We start from the raw sequence: 15,201 nt of genomic DNA, 5'->3' as shown, positions 1-15,201 counted from the left end.
CGTCGGTATGTCGGGCCGACGCATTGCGACCGCCCCGTACCGACGCAAGTGTGATAGAAGCCTAAGGCTACTTTCACACTAGCGTCGTACTCGGCCCATCGCAGTGTGCCGGGCCGACGTACCGACGCTAGCGTTGTAAGCGCCGCACAACGGGTGCAGAGGATGCTGTTTTTTCAACGCATCCGCTGCCCCATTGTGAGGGGAGGCTGGGGCGGAGTTTCGGCCGTGCATGCGCGGTCGGAAATGGCGGACACGTCGCACAAAAAAGTTACATGTAGCTTTTTTTGTGCCGACGGTCCGCCAAAGCACGACGCATCCGTCGCACGACGGATGCGACATGTGGCAATCCTGTTGTGAATTTACCTTTTGGCTCCCTCTAGTGGCTACTAGTGATTCGACTCTGGGTATGTCATTCATCCCTTGTATGCTCACCTGGGTCGTTAGGTCAGGGGTGTTGCTATATAAGCTCCCTGGACCTTCAGTTCAATGCCTGGCAACGTTGATATCAGAGCTAATCTGTAGTGCTCTTGTCTACTGATCCTGGTTCCTGCTTGATTAAGCTAAGTCTGCTTTCTTGCTTTTTGCTATTTGTTTTTGTTTGCATTTTTGTCCAGCTTGCATATTATCTGTTTCCTGACCTTGCTGGAAGCTCTAGGGTGGCTGGTGTTCTCCCCCCGGGCCGTTAGACGGTTCGGGGGTTCTTGAATCTCCAGCGTGGATTTTGATAGGGTTTTTGTTGACCATATAAGTTATCTTACTACATTCTGCTATTAGTAAAGTGGGTCTCTCTTTGCTAAAATCTAGTTCATCTCTGTGTTTGTCATTTCCTCTTACCTCACCGTTATTATTTGTGGGGGACTACTATCCTACTTTTGGGGTCTATTCTCTGGAGGCAAGAGAGGTCTTTGTTTTCCTCTTCTAGGGGTAGTTAGTCCTCCGGCTGGCGCGAGACATCTAGCGACCAACGTAGGCATGTTCCCCGGCTACTGCTAGTGTTGGCGTTAGGAGTAGATATATGGTCAACCCAGTTACCACTGCCCTATGAGCTGGATTTTTGTACGTCGCAGACTTACTTGTTTCCCTGAGACCCTCGCCATTGAGGTCATAACACAATCCGTCGCAATGCGTCGCTAATGCAAGCCAATGGAGAAAAAACGCATCCTGCAAGCACTTTTGCAGGATGCGTTTTTTCTCCGACGCATTGCGACGGAAGCCAAAAAACGCTAGTGTGAAAGTAGCTTAAACCTAACCCTAGACCTAACCCTAAATTTAGCCCCAACCCTAACCCTAGCCCTAACCCTAACCCTAACTCTAGCCCTAACCCTAGCCCTAACCCTAACTCTAACCCTAACCCTAACCCTAACCTTAACTCTAACCCTAACCCTAACCCTAACCCTAACTCTAACCCTAACCCTAACCCTAACTCTAACCCTAACCCTAACCCTAACTCTAACTCTAACCCTAACCCTAACTCTAACCCTAACCCTAACCCTAACCCTAATTTTAGCCCCAACTCGTCTTCTCCTGCCGGCCGGCAGATGGTAGCAGATGGCGGGCGCACTGCGCATGCGCCCGCCATAAGGAAAAAGCCGGCTGGCAGGAGAAGACAGAAGAGGACCCAGGGACACCGGGTGAGTATGTTAGGGTCCCCGAATCCCCCTATTTCTCTGTCCTCTGATGTGTGATCACATCAGAGGACAGAGAAATACAGATCGCTTTTTTTTTTTTTTTTTTGCGGTCGCCGGTAAACTGTTAATTACCGGCGATCGCAAAACAGGGGTCGGTGCAAACCGACCCCGATCATGTTCTTTGGGGTCTCGGCTACCCCCGGCAGCCGAGACCCCAAAGATCTTCCGGGTGCCGGGCGGCGGGCGTACTGCGCGTGCGCCCGCCATTTTTTCCCGGAAAAAAGATGGCGGCGCCCATGGGGACCCACGAGGAGCACCGGGGGAGGTAGGTAAGTATCGGGGGGCTATTGGGGGCCATCGGGGACCCTATTTCTCTGTCCCCCGATGTGCGATCACATCGGAGGACAGAGAAATTAAACGGCACATCGCGTTTTTTTTTTTTTTGTTTTTTTTTGCGACCGCCGGTAAACGGTTAATTACCGGCGATCGCAACTCGGGGGTCGGTAAAAAACCCCCGAATCATGTTCTCTGGGGTCTCGGCTACCCTCGGCAACCGAGACCCCAGAGAAAATCCGACTCTGGGGTGCGCTATTCACTTTTTCCACAGCGCCGTTAATTAACGGCGCTGTGGTTTAAGTACCCTTAGCGGCCGCCGTTAAAAGGCGTATCGGCGGTCGTTAAGGGGTTAAGGTACACAAATGTTATGAAGCATTTGCCAACAAGGATGAGGTTTCACCAATGGGGGGTACCTTTTTTAAAAATATACTATTGCCATCACAGCACCCTTGCTAAAAATTCTGTGGTCTATAAAAGTACAGAGCACGTTCACCCTAGAGATATAGTGGCAGGTAAAGGACACATTGCAAGAGACAGAGTTAAGAAGTAGGCCCAATGTAATGTAATATATGACCTATAAATAATTTCACAAGTCAGACCTCAAAATACAACAAATTACCAAAATTGTATTAAGAATACTACAAAACAAAACAGACAGCAATGTTGGAGACAGGTACCAATATAGAGGCACCTCAGGCCAGAGGCAAGCTTATTACAATAATAACACCCACCGCCACATTATCTAAATCTCTTATGGATCAACAGTTTCTCTCGCCATATGGCGTAGTTATATTGTACTTCCATAGATACATTATAACACATGCGGCATAGTGGAGAATACCTATGATATATGGTGCTTACATTACCTCTGGTCTGATGGTGCCACAACCCCTCTTGCACGACTTGTGCAATTATTTATAAGTCATATACGCTTTGTTGTACAGGACCATTAGGGTGGATATATCTCCTGATGGACACAGGGTTTATTTAATATAACCCTGTGTATTGTTTGTCTAATTGGTAATTTTTCCAATGTAATGTAATGCCCAATTCCCAATGTGGGGTCCTTTCTTTACTAAAAAAAACAGTGCCATCACAGCCCCCTTGCCCAAAATGCACCGTACAGAGCACGTTCACCCTGGTCATCTAGAGGCAGTTAAAGAAGAGACGTTGCAGGAGACAGAGTTAAGAATTAGGGCCAATGTAGTGGTGTGTGTCTCTGAGACTTGTAATGCAGTGCATGAGCTGCCAAACAATACCCCAGTGAGATATATGTACTCACATACAGTGCCTGCAGGCCTTGCACTGATGTGGATATGTGCACATAGACTCCCCTGCCTACCTAGCGCTGCAATCTCAGGACCCCCGAATTAGCCCTAAAAAAGACTGTTGGTTTCTCAGGAGTTGTGGACTGAACAGTTGCAGACCAACACTGACTATAAAAAGGACGATTCTGACCCTATCTCAGTCCGAAGCAGAATGTGGCAAGCAGGGCAGTGCCAGGTCTCTTATAGACCTGATGACGTGCGGCTAGCCAATCACTGTAATACCACAACAAAGATGGCAGTGGCATTACAGTGAATGACAGACAATCCCTGCATTGCCATTGGTGCTCTAAAGAGTGCCAGAATTGCAGGGCAGAGACCCGAGCTCCCGCCGAATAATCCCAGACATACTTGGTGCTCGCAGAGTACACTGAGCATAGTCATACTCGGGTGAGTAACGAGTAGTGGCGAGCACGTTCGCTCATCACTGGTGGTTACGTGTTGCATTTTTTGGGGGGTGTATTCCCTTGTTCCCACCCCAAAAAGAATATATGGTTCATGGTTTATTTTTAAATCCACACTATCCCTTTTTCTGCTCCCATTCCTGCAGCTAACATCGGTATTAATAGGGAATAGAATACAACACATGTAACCCTGAAAAGGACTGTAGGTTTTTGATTGCAGCATGAAGGACGGTAAGGTAACAATAATCATTGAATAGATACCTCTAAGAAAAAAACCCTTATCTATAAACTTTCCTTACACTAATTGCAGCTCAGAACAGTATTATTTGAGTATGGCGGATGAGTACCAAGTTTCTTGAGCACCGTAATGCTAGAACCTCAAATGAATAACAAGCAGTACAAAGCGTGTTCGCCCATCACTAGTCATATCCATGGATACCTAAGCTTTTGCAATGCCCTGCTCCTTCGGTAAGTAACATAGCGAATCAGAGAACTATATTACATTTCTAATTGGAGGTATTTGCTAATATTACTACACCTACTACATATAAGGATATGATCTTAGAGATGGAAATACACCTTTAAACGTACAATTTAGTACTGTTTTAGCATTATCATGAAAGTGAAAGTTAAGTCTTACCATAGCAAGCATATCTCCAACAAGTGCTCTGGAGGGTGGTTCTCATGCCTGAAGTGCTCTCAGATCTCTTCACTGAAGGCTCTTCAACACCTGACATCTGCTTTTTAGTGATTATTGTAGGTCACAAATGCTTAAATGCCTGTATAACTGAAAAAAAACAGTACGGGAAGGCAAGATTAAAGGAATTCTGTCAGCAGAGAACGACTGTTCAAACCAAGTGCAAGCGCTCGGTGCTTCATAACGAGGCCAATGACTTGTGTACTCCTTCCCACCTGCTTTGTTTCCATCTATCTCCACCCTTCTCTGGCTCTATGAAATTTGAGCTGCCAATCATTAAGTGGAAAGGTGTATTCAACTTATTGGAGCTACCGTGATACACTGAGCGATGCGACTGAGTTCACCTAGCCAAATCAGTTCTCATGCTTCGCACTGACGAGGGCCAACAGCCCGAAACACCGTATCTGCGAATTGAGATACTGATTTGGCTTTTATCCTAAGTCATATTGCACGACTCGTTAAAGGGTTGATTGTGACGTAGGATCGCTACTTCCAACAGGTGGCGCTATGGAGTTAAGTCCTCTTTTTCTCAGAAGAGGCAATTTTATTATGAGTTTGGACAGTCATTCTGTGCTGATAGGAGACCCTTTAAGAAGCTGGTCTCCAGTTACCCATGTTGGTCACAATTGCTGAGAGACTGCCTTTACACAAGCGCTCTTTAAAAGTCTTTTTTTCTCTTCATATAATGCTAACTAACTGTAAGGCAATGTGCACATGTTGCGGATTTTGCTGCGGATCCGCAGCGGATCTGCAGCTGCGGGTCCGCAGCAGTTTCCCATGAGTAGTGTTGAGCGATACCTTCGGATATTCAAAAGTATCGGTATCGGATTGGATCGGCCGATATCCAAAAAATATCGGATATCGCCGATACCGATACCCGATACCAATACAAGTCAATGGGACACAAATATCGGAAGTGATCCTGGATGGTTCCCAGGGTCTGAAGGAGAGGAAACGCTCCTTCAGGCCCTGGGATCCATATTCATGTAAAAAATAAAGAATAAAATAAAAAATATGGATATACTCACCCTTCCAACGGACCCTGGACCTCAGCAGTGCAAGCGTCTGCCTCTGTACCTAAGAATGCAGTGAGTGAAGGACCTTCAATGATGTCGCAGTCACATGAGCAGTCACGTGACCAATCACAAGACTGCGACGTCATCGCAGGTCCTACACTCACTGCATTCTTAGGAACGGAGGCTGCCGGTTGCACCGCTGAGGTCCAGGGTCTGTCGAAGGGGTGAGTATATCCATATTTTTTATTTGTATTCTTTATTTTTTACATGAATATGGATCCCAGAGCCTGAAGGAGAGTCTCCTCTCCTCCAGACCCTGGGAACCATACGCACCGCACACGCCTGGGAACTTATAGGAACTTCCGATTCCGATTTCCAATATCACAAAAATATCGGAACTCGGTATCGGAATTCCGATACAGTGAATATCGGCCGATATCCGATATTTGCAGTATCGGAATGCTCAACACTACCCATGAGTTTACAGTACAATGTAAACCTATGGGAAAAAAATCGAACAAAGTCCAGCTCACCATGATCGACATCCTTGGAAACTCGGAGCACGGAACCGCTGTGTCAAGGCGTGGAGAAGTCAGGGAAGAAATGAGGAATCCAGCTCAACGAGGTAGTGAAAAAACTCTAGGACTGGGGACTGGGGCCAGGTAATGGGCACACAGCTATGGGAGACCACATCAATATAATGCCCAGCTCAAAAAAAGGCAGACTACACCTTTTATATATGTAAATAACTCTGTTTCAGGCATGTGTTGCTTGACAAACAGGTGTGGGCAATATGAAAATCACACCTAAAAACAGATAAAAAGGTGAGAAGTTGACTTTGCATTGTGTGTCTATGTGTGCCACACTAAGCATGGAGAACAGAAAGAGGAGAAGAAATCTGTCTGACGACTTGAGAATCAAAATTGCTGTACAATATAAAAAATCTCTAGACTACATGTCCATCTCCTGAGAGTTGGATGTAAGTTGATATGTGATTAGTCTATAGGGGATTTAACGTTTTGGATATAAACAATATTTCCATTTATTGACATTAAAAAATAAAATAAAAATAAGTAAGTCTCCTTAGTTTTTTTCAGGATCAAATATCATCTCCCACCAATTGCTCCACGTTCTCTTTCCCTTTGTCACTCAATCTTTCAGGAAACAATATGATACACTGAATCTATCCCCATCCTTCCTGTGTGCCATTTATAGGGAGTCACCAGCAAATTGGTGAATGCAAGCTTCTGGTTGTGGGGTACAGACAATAGAACGTTTCATGTGACATGTTACAAAGTTATTATAATGTTAATACTTAGTATTGTGTGGCAGATCATCTTAAGCTTTAAGTTGCATAATTCAATTCATAAAATAAAATAATTATCCAAACTCTATATTTAAATCTTACAAAGGATAAGCCAGAATCTACATCATATTTTAATGATAAAAACTTGGGCAAACTAGTGACCAATCTATTTGCTGCTGGAATGGAGACCATATCATCCACTTTGCGATGGGGCCTTTTGCTAATGATGAAATATCCTGAAATCCAAAGTACGTAAGTAATATGAAATTTTAACTGAACAATGAACTGAAACAGATATTAACATAGATTTCTGTACTGCATCAATGTAATAATTTATAGTACCGCAATGGGCACTAAATCTACCTCTGTTTATTAATTTCATTGTATTATCTGAATGAAATTGTAAGTATTGTGTACGTGTCATGAAGAGGACATGGTCATGATACCTGGTGATCAAGCATATGATCCAGAGGTACAGTATCTGTAGAGTGATGCCACTGGTGCCTTTTAGCTCAAGATATGAAAGTGAATGATTAAAATTTTTGAATTGATATAATATATTATACATTTTAAAAATCATGCCATGGTTAATGCATGTATACCATATATTTGGAGAATAATAGTACTATCTTTAAATATTTTGGAAATTAAAGTAAAATTTGTGGAGCTGTCAGACATTCAATATTCAGGACAGAAAGGAAAGGTTTGTGGATGATTACAGCGCCTGCTGATAAATGATTAGACATATGTCCGGGAATATCAAACAAAATTGTCCTTTATTCTGCACAATATCCAGGACAGAAATGAAAGGTTGTGTGGATGGTTTCCATGCTTGCTGATAAATGATGAGACATATATCCCAGAATGTCAAATGAAAATGTGTTTTATTCTATGCGTTTCACAGTACAAAAGACTTCTTCATCGGGAAGGACCGCAAGTATAACCAAGGCCGTATTTGCTACTAGGCACTTGAGGGCACGTGCCTAGGGCGCCAGGATACGGGGGGCGCACTTGAGCTAGGTTTTCTCTTTTTTTTAATAAAAGTCCAGGGTCAAGTGCCCACCCTCCCTCCCTCCCTCCTTCCCGCCCCCTCCCTGAAGATGTCACACTCACCCTCCTCCTGAGGTGTCTGCAACTCCGTTTCAGCGCCGGCAGCGCGTCCTGTCTTCAGCGGTCATGTGGTACTGCTCATTAAGGTGATGAATAAGCGCATATTCATCACCTTAATGAGTGGTACCACGTGACCGCACATACAGGCAGGAAGATGCTGCAGAGATGCCGGGAAGTTTTGCGCTGCGCAGTGAGAGGGAGGAGAGTATGACAGGGTAGGAGGATGGGGGAGCTGTGCACGCAGGGGAGGAGGATGGGGGAGCCATGCACACAGGGTGGGAGGATGGGGGAGCCTTGCACGCAGGGTGGGAGGATAGGGGAGCCATGCATGCAGGGTGGGAGGATAGGGGAGCCATGCACGCAAGGTGGAAGGATAGAGGAGCCATGCATGCACAGTAGGAGGATGGGGAGCCATGCACACAGTGTGGGAGGATGGGGAGCCATGCAGGCAGGGTGGGAAGATGGGGGAGCCATGCACGCAGGGGAGGAGGATGGGGGAGTCATGCATGCAGGGTGGGAAGATAGGGGAGCCATGCACGCAGCGTGGAAGGATAGGGGAGCCATGCATGCACGGTAGGAGGATGGGGGAGCCATGCACACAGGGTGGGAGGATGGGGGAGCCATGCACACTGGGTTGGAGGATGGGGGAGCTATGCACACAGGGTGGGAAGATGGGGGAGCCATGCATGCAGGGGAGGAGGATGGGGAGCCATGCATGCAGGGGAGGAGGATGGGGGAGCCATGCACGCAGGGTGGGAGGATGGAGGAACCATGCACACAGTATAAGAGGATGGGGAGCCATGCATGCAGGGTGGGAGGATGGGGAGCCATGCACGCAGGGTGGGAGGATTGGGGAGCCATGCATACAGGGTGGGAGGATGGGGGAGCCATGTATGCAGGGTGGGAGGATGGGGGAGCCATGCACGCAGGGTGGGAGGATGGGGGAGCCATGCACGCAGGGTGGGAGGATGGGGGAGCCATGCACGCAGGGTGGGAAGATGGGGGAGCCATGCATGCAGAGAAGAAGGATGATGGGGAGCCATGCATACTGGATGGGAAGATGGAGAAGCCATGCATGCAGGGTGGGAAGACAGGGGAGCCATGCACACAGAGTGGGAGGATGGGAGAGCCATGGACGCAGGGTGGGAAGATGGGGGAGCCATGCACGCAGGGTGGGAGGATGGAGTATAAATATGGAGTATAAATACTGGGCCCTATAGGGAGGACACAGAATAAGAGGACAGTGTGAAGAGGGGGCCGGTATAGAAAGGAGAGGTCAGTGTGAAGAGCATTTACCATAAGAGGGACAGTGTGGGGGTCATATTTTGTGCAGACAATATAGTGAGGGGCAATTTTTTATTCAGGAGCATTATAATGACACTTGTGTCTTTAAGGGCATCAGGTGGAGATTTTCTGCAAAAGAACGGAGAAGATGGAAGTCTGCAGAGACTGCTGTGGATGAGAAAACTCATCATGGGATCTGGACAAGATGAAGAAAAGAAGGAGAACGGCTCAAGAGAAAACATCATCTATAAGGTACTTGGATGTAAATGTTATCTGTGATACTAACTAACTATCATGTTTTTATTTATGTTAGGAGCATTAAAGGGGATGTCCAGGTTTGTTATGAGTCTGCAGTCATTCTTTGTGACTGCAGACTTCTGAATTCTCACAGTGCGCCCTGCACGCTGTCAGGATTTTCTCATGCTGGGGATTTACATTAATGCGGTCACGTGCTGACTAGACATCTGTGGCCTCCGTCAATGAAAATGAACTGAGTAAGGCTGGGCACTTCTAGTCGGAATGTGGTCAGAAGTATACAAATCACATGCTTGTGCTGACATCGTCAAGAGAGAATCCTAAGTGTGCAGTGCATTAGCTGTGAGAATTCAAAAGCAATGTCAGGATTCAGCTCTGCAGGTTCCAGTAGTCGTCACATGGACACTTCACTCACATGCGACTTTCACACTTGTGGTCCTGTGACAACGAGCTTCTCTTCTGTTTCTCTCAGTTTTTCACTGAACATTGAGAGCATTAGGGAGAGGAGCTCGTGGGCACATGACTGAGTGTGCAAATCACATATGTCCTTGGCGGAGGGGGGGCACCAAAATGAATTCTTGACCCTGGTGCCAGAAAACCTAGATACACCTCTGCCGGTATGCTACTGCGAGCAGTGATTACCGGGTCCGGTGGAGGGAGGTCTGTGCACAGGCAGTGAGGCAGGGACTGAGGGTGTGCACAGAGAGGATGGAGACCCGGAGACTGTCCATCCTTTTCTACACCGTAGCCTGGAGCCCTCGTTATCATAGGAATATGTCAGTTAATAAATTGTTTTTCTAAAGCTTTATAGTGTAGTTTTAGGTCAGAGGGATGGTTAGGGATGAGCTAGGAAGGTGCAGGGGCAGGTAGTGATGTCTACTTGCGGACATGTGCGGCAATTGCGGTTTTGCACTTGCGGTGATACAAAAAACACTGCTAGCAGTGTTTTTTTCCATTGCTGCAAGTACCACATTTGCCGGATCACAGCAAAATCGCAGGTGCCGCACATGTTCGCAAGTCCCATAGGGAATGAATGAGGCCGAACGCAGTGTTGCCATAAGTGATCCATTACGTGGCAGATGCGGAAAAACTGCCAGATCTGCTGCAAAAGGCTACTTTCACGTCAGGAAATTTTGCCAAAGTCACTGCTGATAGCGTCATACTCACCAATGGGGGAGGCAGCACTAAAAGTGCCTAGGGCAGCAGAAACTCTAAATATGACCCTGGGCTCCATGACAATGAGCACAGGGGTCTGCAGCCCCATTCTGAATAAAGTGGAGGTATGTATGGTTGTTTAGCTACATTGTGTGCACAGATATTAGGCAATTTGTATTTTTGTAATGTAAAATAAAATCACACACACACAAAAAATATATTACCAACACAAAAACAATAAAACCATCACAAAGCTTTGTAAACAGAGAAATAAAGGTTTTGATTCACATGTATGTATGTATATATATATATATATATATATATATATATATATATATATATATATATATATATACTAGATGTTTTCAGCCAGCTAACGCTCGGCACGCTCATTGCTATCTAATTAACGCTGCTGGTGATTAAACTAAAGTAAATAATGACACCATTCAATAGCGCTTACGCAGGTGGTAGGTTAACTTAAAATGAAGTTAATAACAATAGTGTGGTGATGTGTTGAGGGCGGGATTATGTGTGGTGATGTGGTGGGGGGGCGGGATTATGTGTGGTGATGTGGTGGGGGGCGGGATTATGTGTGGTAATGTGGTGGGGGGGCTGGATTATGTGTGGCAATGTGGTGGGGGTGGGATTATGTGTGGTGATGTGTTGGGGGGCCGGGATTATGTGTGGTGATGTGTTGAGGGCGCGGGATTATGTGTGGTGGTGTGGTGATGTGGTGGGCGGGCGGGATTATGTGTGGTGATGTGGTGGTTGGGCGGGATTATGTGTCGTGATGTGGTGGGGGGGCGGGATTATGTGTGGTGATGTGGGGGGCGGGATTATGTGTGGTAATGTGGTGGGGGGGCTGGATTATGTGTGGTAATGTGGTGGGGGGCGGGATTATGTGTGGTGATGTGGTGGGGGGCGGGATTATGTGTGGTAATGTGGTGGGGGGCTGGATTATGTGTGGTAATGTGGTGGGGGCGGGATTATCTGTAGTAATGTTTTTGGGGGCGGGATTATGTGTGGTAATGTGGTGGGGGGCGGAATTATGTGTGGTAATGTGGTGAAGGGCAGGATTATGTATGGTAATGTGGTGGGGGGTAAGATTATGTGTGGTAATGTGGTGGTAGGGCGGGATTATCTGTGGTAATGTGGTGGGGGTGGATTATGTGTGGTAATGTGGTGGGGGCGGGATTATGTGTAGTGATGTGGTAGGGGGGCAGGATTATGTATGGTAATGTGGGGGGGGTGGGATTATGTGTGGTAATGTGGTGGGAGAGCGGGATTATCTGTGGTAATGTGGTGGGGGTGGGATTATGTGTGGTAATGTGGTGGGGGTGGGATTATGTGTAGTGATGTGGTGGGGGGCGGGATTATGTGTGGTGATGTGGTGGGGGGCTGAATTATGTGTGGTGATGTTGTGGGGGGTGGGATTATGTGTGGTGATGGGGTGGGGGATGGGATTATGTGTGGTGATGGGGTGGGGGGGCGGGATTATGTGTGGTGATGGGGTGGGGGGCGGGATTATGTGTGGTGATGGGGTGGGGGGCGGGATTATGTGTGGTGATGGGGTGGGGGGTGGGATTATGTGTGGTGATGGGGTGGGGGGCAGGATTATGTGTGGTGATGGGGTGGGGGGCAGGATTATGTGTGGTGATGGGGTGGGGGGTGGGATTATGTGTGGTGATGGGGTGGGGGGGCGGGATTATGTGTGGTGATGGGGTGGGGGGGAGGGTACATGTGTGGTGATGTGTTGGGGGCGGGATTATGTGTGGTAATGGGGTGGGGGGGGCGGGATTATCTGTGGTAATGTGGTGGGGGTGGGATTATGTGTGGTAATGTGGTGGGGGTGGGATTATGTGTAGTGATGTGGTGGGGGGCGGGATTATGTGTGGTGATGTGGTGGGGGGCTGGATTATGTGTGGTGATGTTGTGGGGGGTGGGATTATGTGTGGTGATGGGGTGGGGGATGGGATTATGTGTGGTGATGGGGTGGGGGGTCAGGATTATGTGTGGTGATGGGGTGGGGGGCGGGATTATGTGTGGTGATGGGGTGGGGGGTGGGATTATGTGTGGTGATGGGGTGGGGGGTGGGATTATGTGTGGTGATGGGGTGGGGGGCAGGATTATGTGTGGTGATGGGGTGGGGGGCAGGATTATGTGTGGTGATGGGGTGGGGGGGGGGATTATGTGTGGTGATGGGGTGGGGGGGGCGGGATTATGTGTGGTGATGGGGTGGGGGGGAGGGTACATGTGTGGTGATGTGTTGGGGGCAGGATTATGTGTGGTAATGGGGTGGGGGGGGCGGGATTATGTGTGGTGATGTGTTGGGGGTGGGATTGTGTGGTGATGTGTTGGGGGGCGGGATTATGTGTGGTTATGTGTTGAAGGGGCAGGATTATGCGTGGTGATGTGGTGGGGGGCGGGATTATGTATGGTGATGTGGTGGGGTGGCGGGATTGTGTGTGGTGACGTGGTGCGGATTGTGTGTGGTAATGTGGTGGGGGGCAGGATTGTGTGTGGTAATGTGTTGGGAGGTGGAGCTACTGTGCAGGGGGCGGGATTAGCGAGTAATCACAATGCCTCATATATATACATATATATATATATATATATATATATATATATATACATACATACAGTACAGACCAAAAGTTTGGACACACCTCAATTAAAGATATTTCTGTATTTTCATGACAATGAAAATTGTAAATTCACACTGAAGGCATCAAAACTATGAATTGACACATGTGGAATTATATACTTAACAAAAAATTGCAACTGAAAATATGTCTTATATTCTAGGTTTTTCAAAGTAGCCACTTTTTGCTTTGATGACTGCTTATAGTTAGAACATTGCCTGATCAGAAGGAATCAACTGTTTTTCTCGGAAAACCTTGTATGAGGCTTGCTTCATATGTGCTTCGCAAAGAACAACCTGCCCAATTCTAGCCTTACTGAAGCAACTCCAGATCAACAACGATCCTCCACCAAATTTCAGATCGAGAGACCTTGGTGGCCTGGAAAGTGAATGGGTCATTGTGGGCCAGTTGAATGGCCACCAAGGTCTCCCGATCTGACCCCCTTAGACTTTTATCTTTAGGGTCATTGGAAGGCAATTGTCTATTCTTTGAAGATACAAGATGTGCAGCATCTGAAACAACGGATACTGGAAGCCTGTGCTAGCATTTCTTCTGAGGTGTTGCTATCAGTGTATCAAGAGTGGGAGAAGAGGTTTGCATAGAAAATCCAACACAATGGGCAGCACTTTGAACACATTTTATAAGTAGTCATTAACTTGTAAATAACTCATGAAAGAATAAAGTTACATTGAAACCAAAAACACCATTGTTTTTCTTGTGAAATTCTCAATGAGTATGATGTGTCACATGACCATCTTCCCATTGAATAAAATAAAGTTGAATCCAAAATGTCCAACTTCAAAATGGCCGCCATGGTCACCAACCATCTTGAAAAGTTTTCCCCCTCCCATATACTAATGTGCCACAAACAGGAAGTTGATATTCCTATTTTATTTAGGTGTATCCATATAAATTGCCCACCCTGTATATCACTCAACACAGTATAATAACAAAAAAGGGACTTCTCCTTAATACAGTTAAATCAGAAACCCTCTCAACTAGGGTTGAGCGACTTTAACTTTTTTAGGATCGAGTCGGGTTTCGCGTGTAAAAAGTCGAGTCGAGTGAAATCGTCCGATTATCCCCAAAAGTTGGGGTTCGACTGAAACACGAAACCCAATGCAAGTCAATGGGGAAGCATAGTCGGCAGTGAGTGGAGGCCAGGAAAACACCTACAGTGCCCATTTTAATGGCAAAAACATCCATTCTTGTTACTGAAGCTTGTCAATCTTATTTAACTTTATAATAATAGTTAGGCATTGGAAATTGGGGGTCATTTGGCTAAAGTTGTGGGGGGTAGCGCTGGTTCAAGTTTTTAGTGGGCTCAGGAAACGTTGACTACGTCACGGCGTTGGAGCAGGGAGAGGTAAGTATTTCAACTTTGCAAGTGCTGTGATCCTGAGCAAGCAGGGGGGCCCACTCATTCGCATTGGCACTGGCACAGGGCCCCTCAAAGTACGGTGGTGTGTTTGCACGGCGGGGGCGCCTCCCACCGGCAGCGACACTTTTGCGTACTATGAGGGGCCCTGTGCCAGTGACGTCGCCAACGAGTATGCCCCCCCACCTGATGAAGGAACCTGCACTTTCATCTGCACCTTCCTCTTTGTCCCCGTGTAAGGTGGTATATTATGCAGGAAGGGAACCTAACTTTCAGCAGGGTCAGATTCTGGCTGTGTAGCATGCAAGGGGAATGTAGTGGCCTGGGTCAATGTACCAGCAGACTCATCTAGCAGTGGCTGGGCAATGGGCAGGATGAGGAGGAACGCACAGATATAGGCCCAAATAATGAAGTGGGCTAAATGCAGTTCAAAATTGGTAACAGGACTAACGAGGTGGCATTGCTTTGTTCAGTGGAGGACAACTGTAATGAGAGGCTGACACAGTGAGTAGGCCCAAATAAGTAACTAGGCTAAATGCAGTTCAAAATTGGTAACAGTAGTAAACAGGCGGCACTGCTTTGTTCAGTGGAGGAGAACAGCAAGGAGCGGCAGACACCGTTAGTAGGCCCCAACCAAACAAGTTGCCAAAATGCAGGTTAAAATT

The 15,201-nt window shown here is 47.0% G+C and overlaps 1 protein-coding gene across 2 annotated transcripts in view; it reads left to right on the top strand.

Annotated features, from left to right (window-relative positions):
- LOC143808695 (cytochrome P450 2C50-like) overlaps positions 1 to 15,201 on the top strand; it is a 136,539-nt gene that overhangs the window by 97,448 nt on the left and 23,890 nt on the right. For both annotated transcript variants that reach the window (XM_077291616.1, XM_077291617.1), the window contains exon 7: positions 6,819 to 6,960. In XM_077291616.1, coding sequence (XP_077147731.1) covers positions 6,819 to 6,960 — 142 coding nt within the window. The remainder of the gene's footprint in view (positions 1 to 6,818; positions 6,961 to 15,201) is intronic.

The sequence above is a fragment of the Ranitomeya variabilis genome, chromosome 2 (assembly GCF_051348905.1).
Source record: "Ranitomeya variabilis isolate aRanVar5 chromosome 2, aRanVar5.hap1, whole genome shotgun sequence".
NCBI lineage: Eukaryota > Metazoa > Chordata > Amphibia > Anura > Dendrobatidae > Ranitomeya > Ranitomeya variabilis.
Note: the sequence above shows the minus strand (reverse complement) of the source record. Positions and strands in the feature narration are given on the sequence as shown.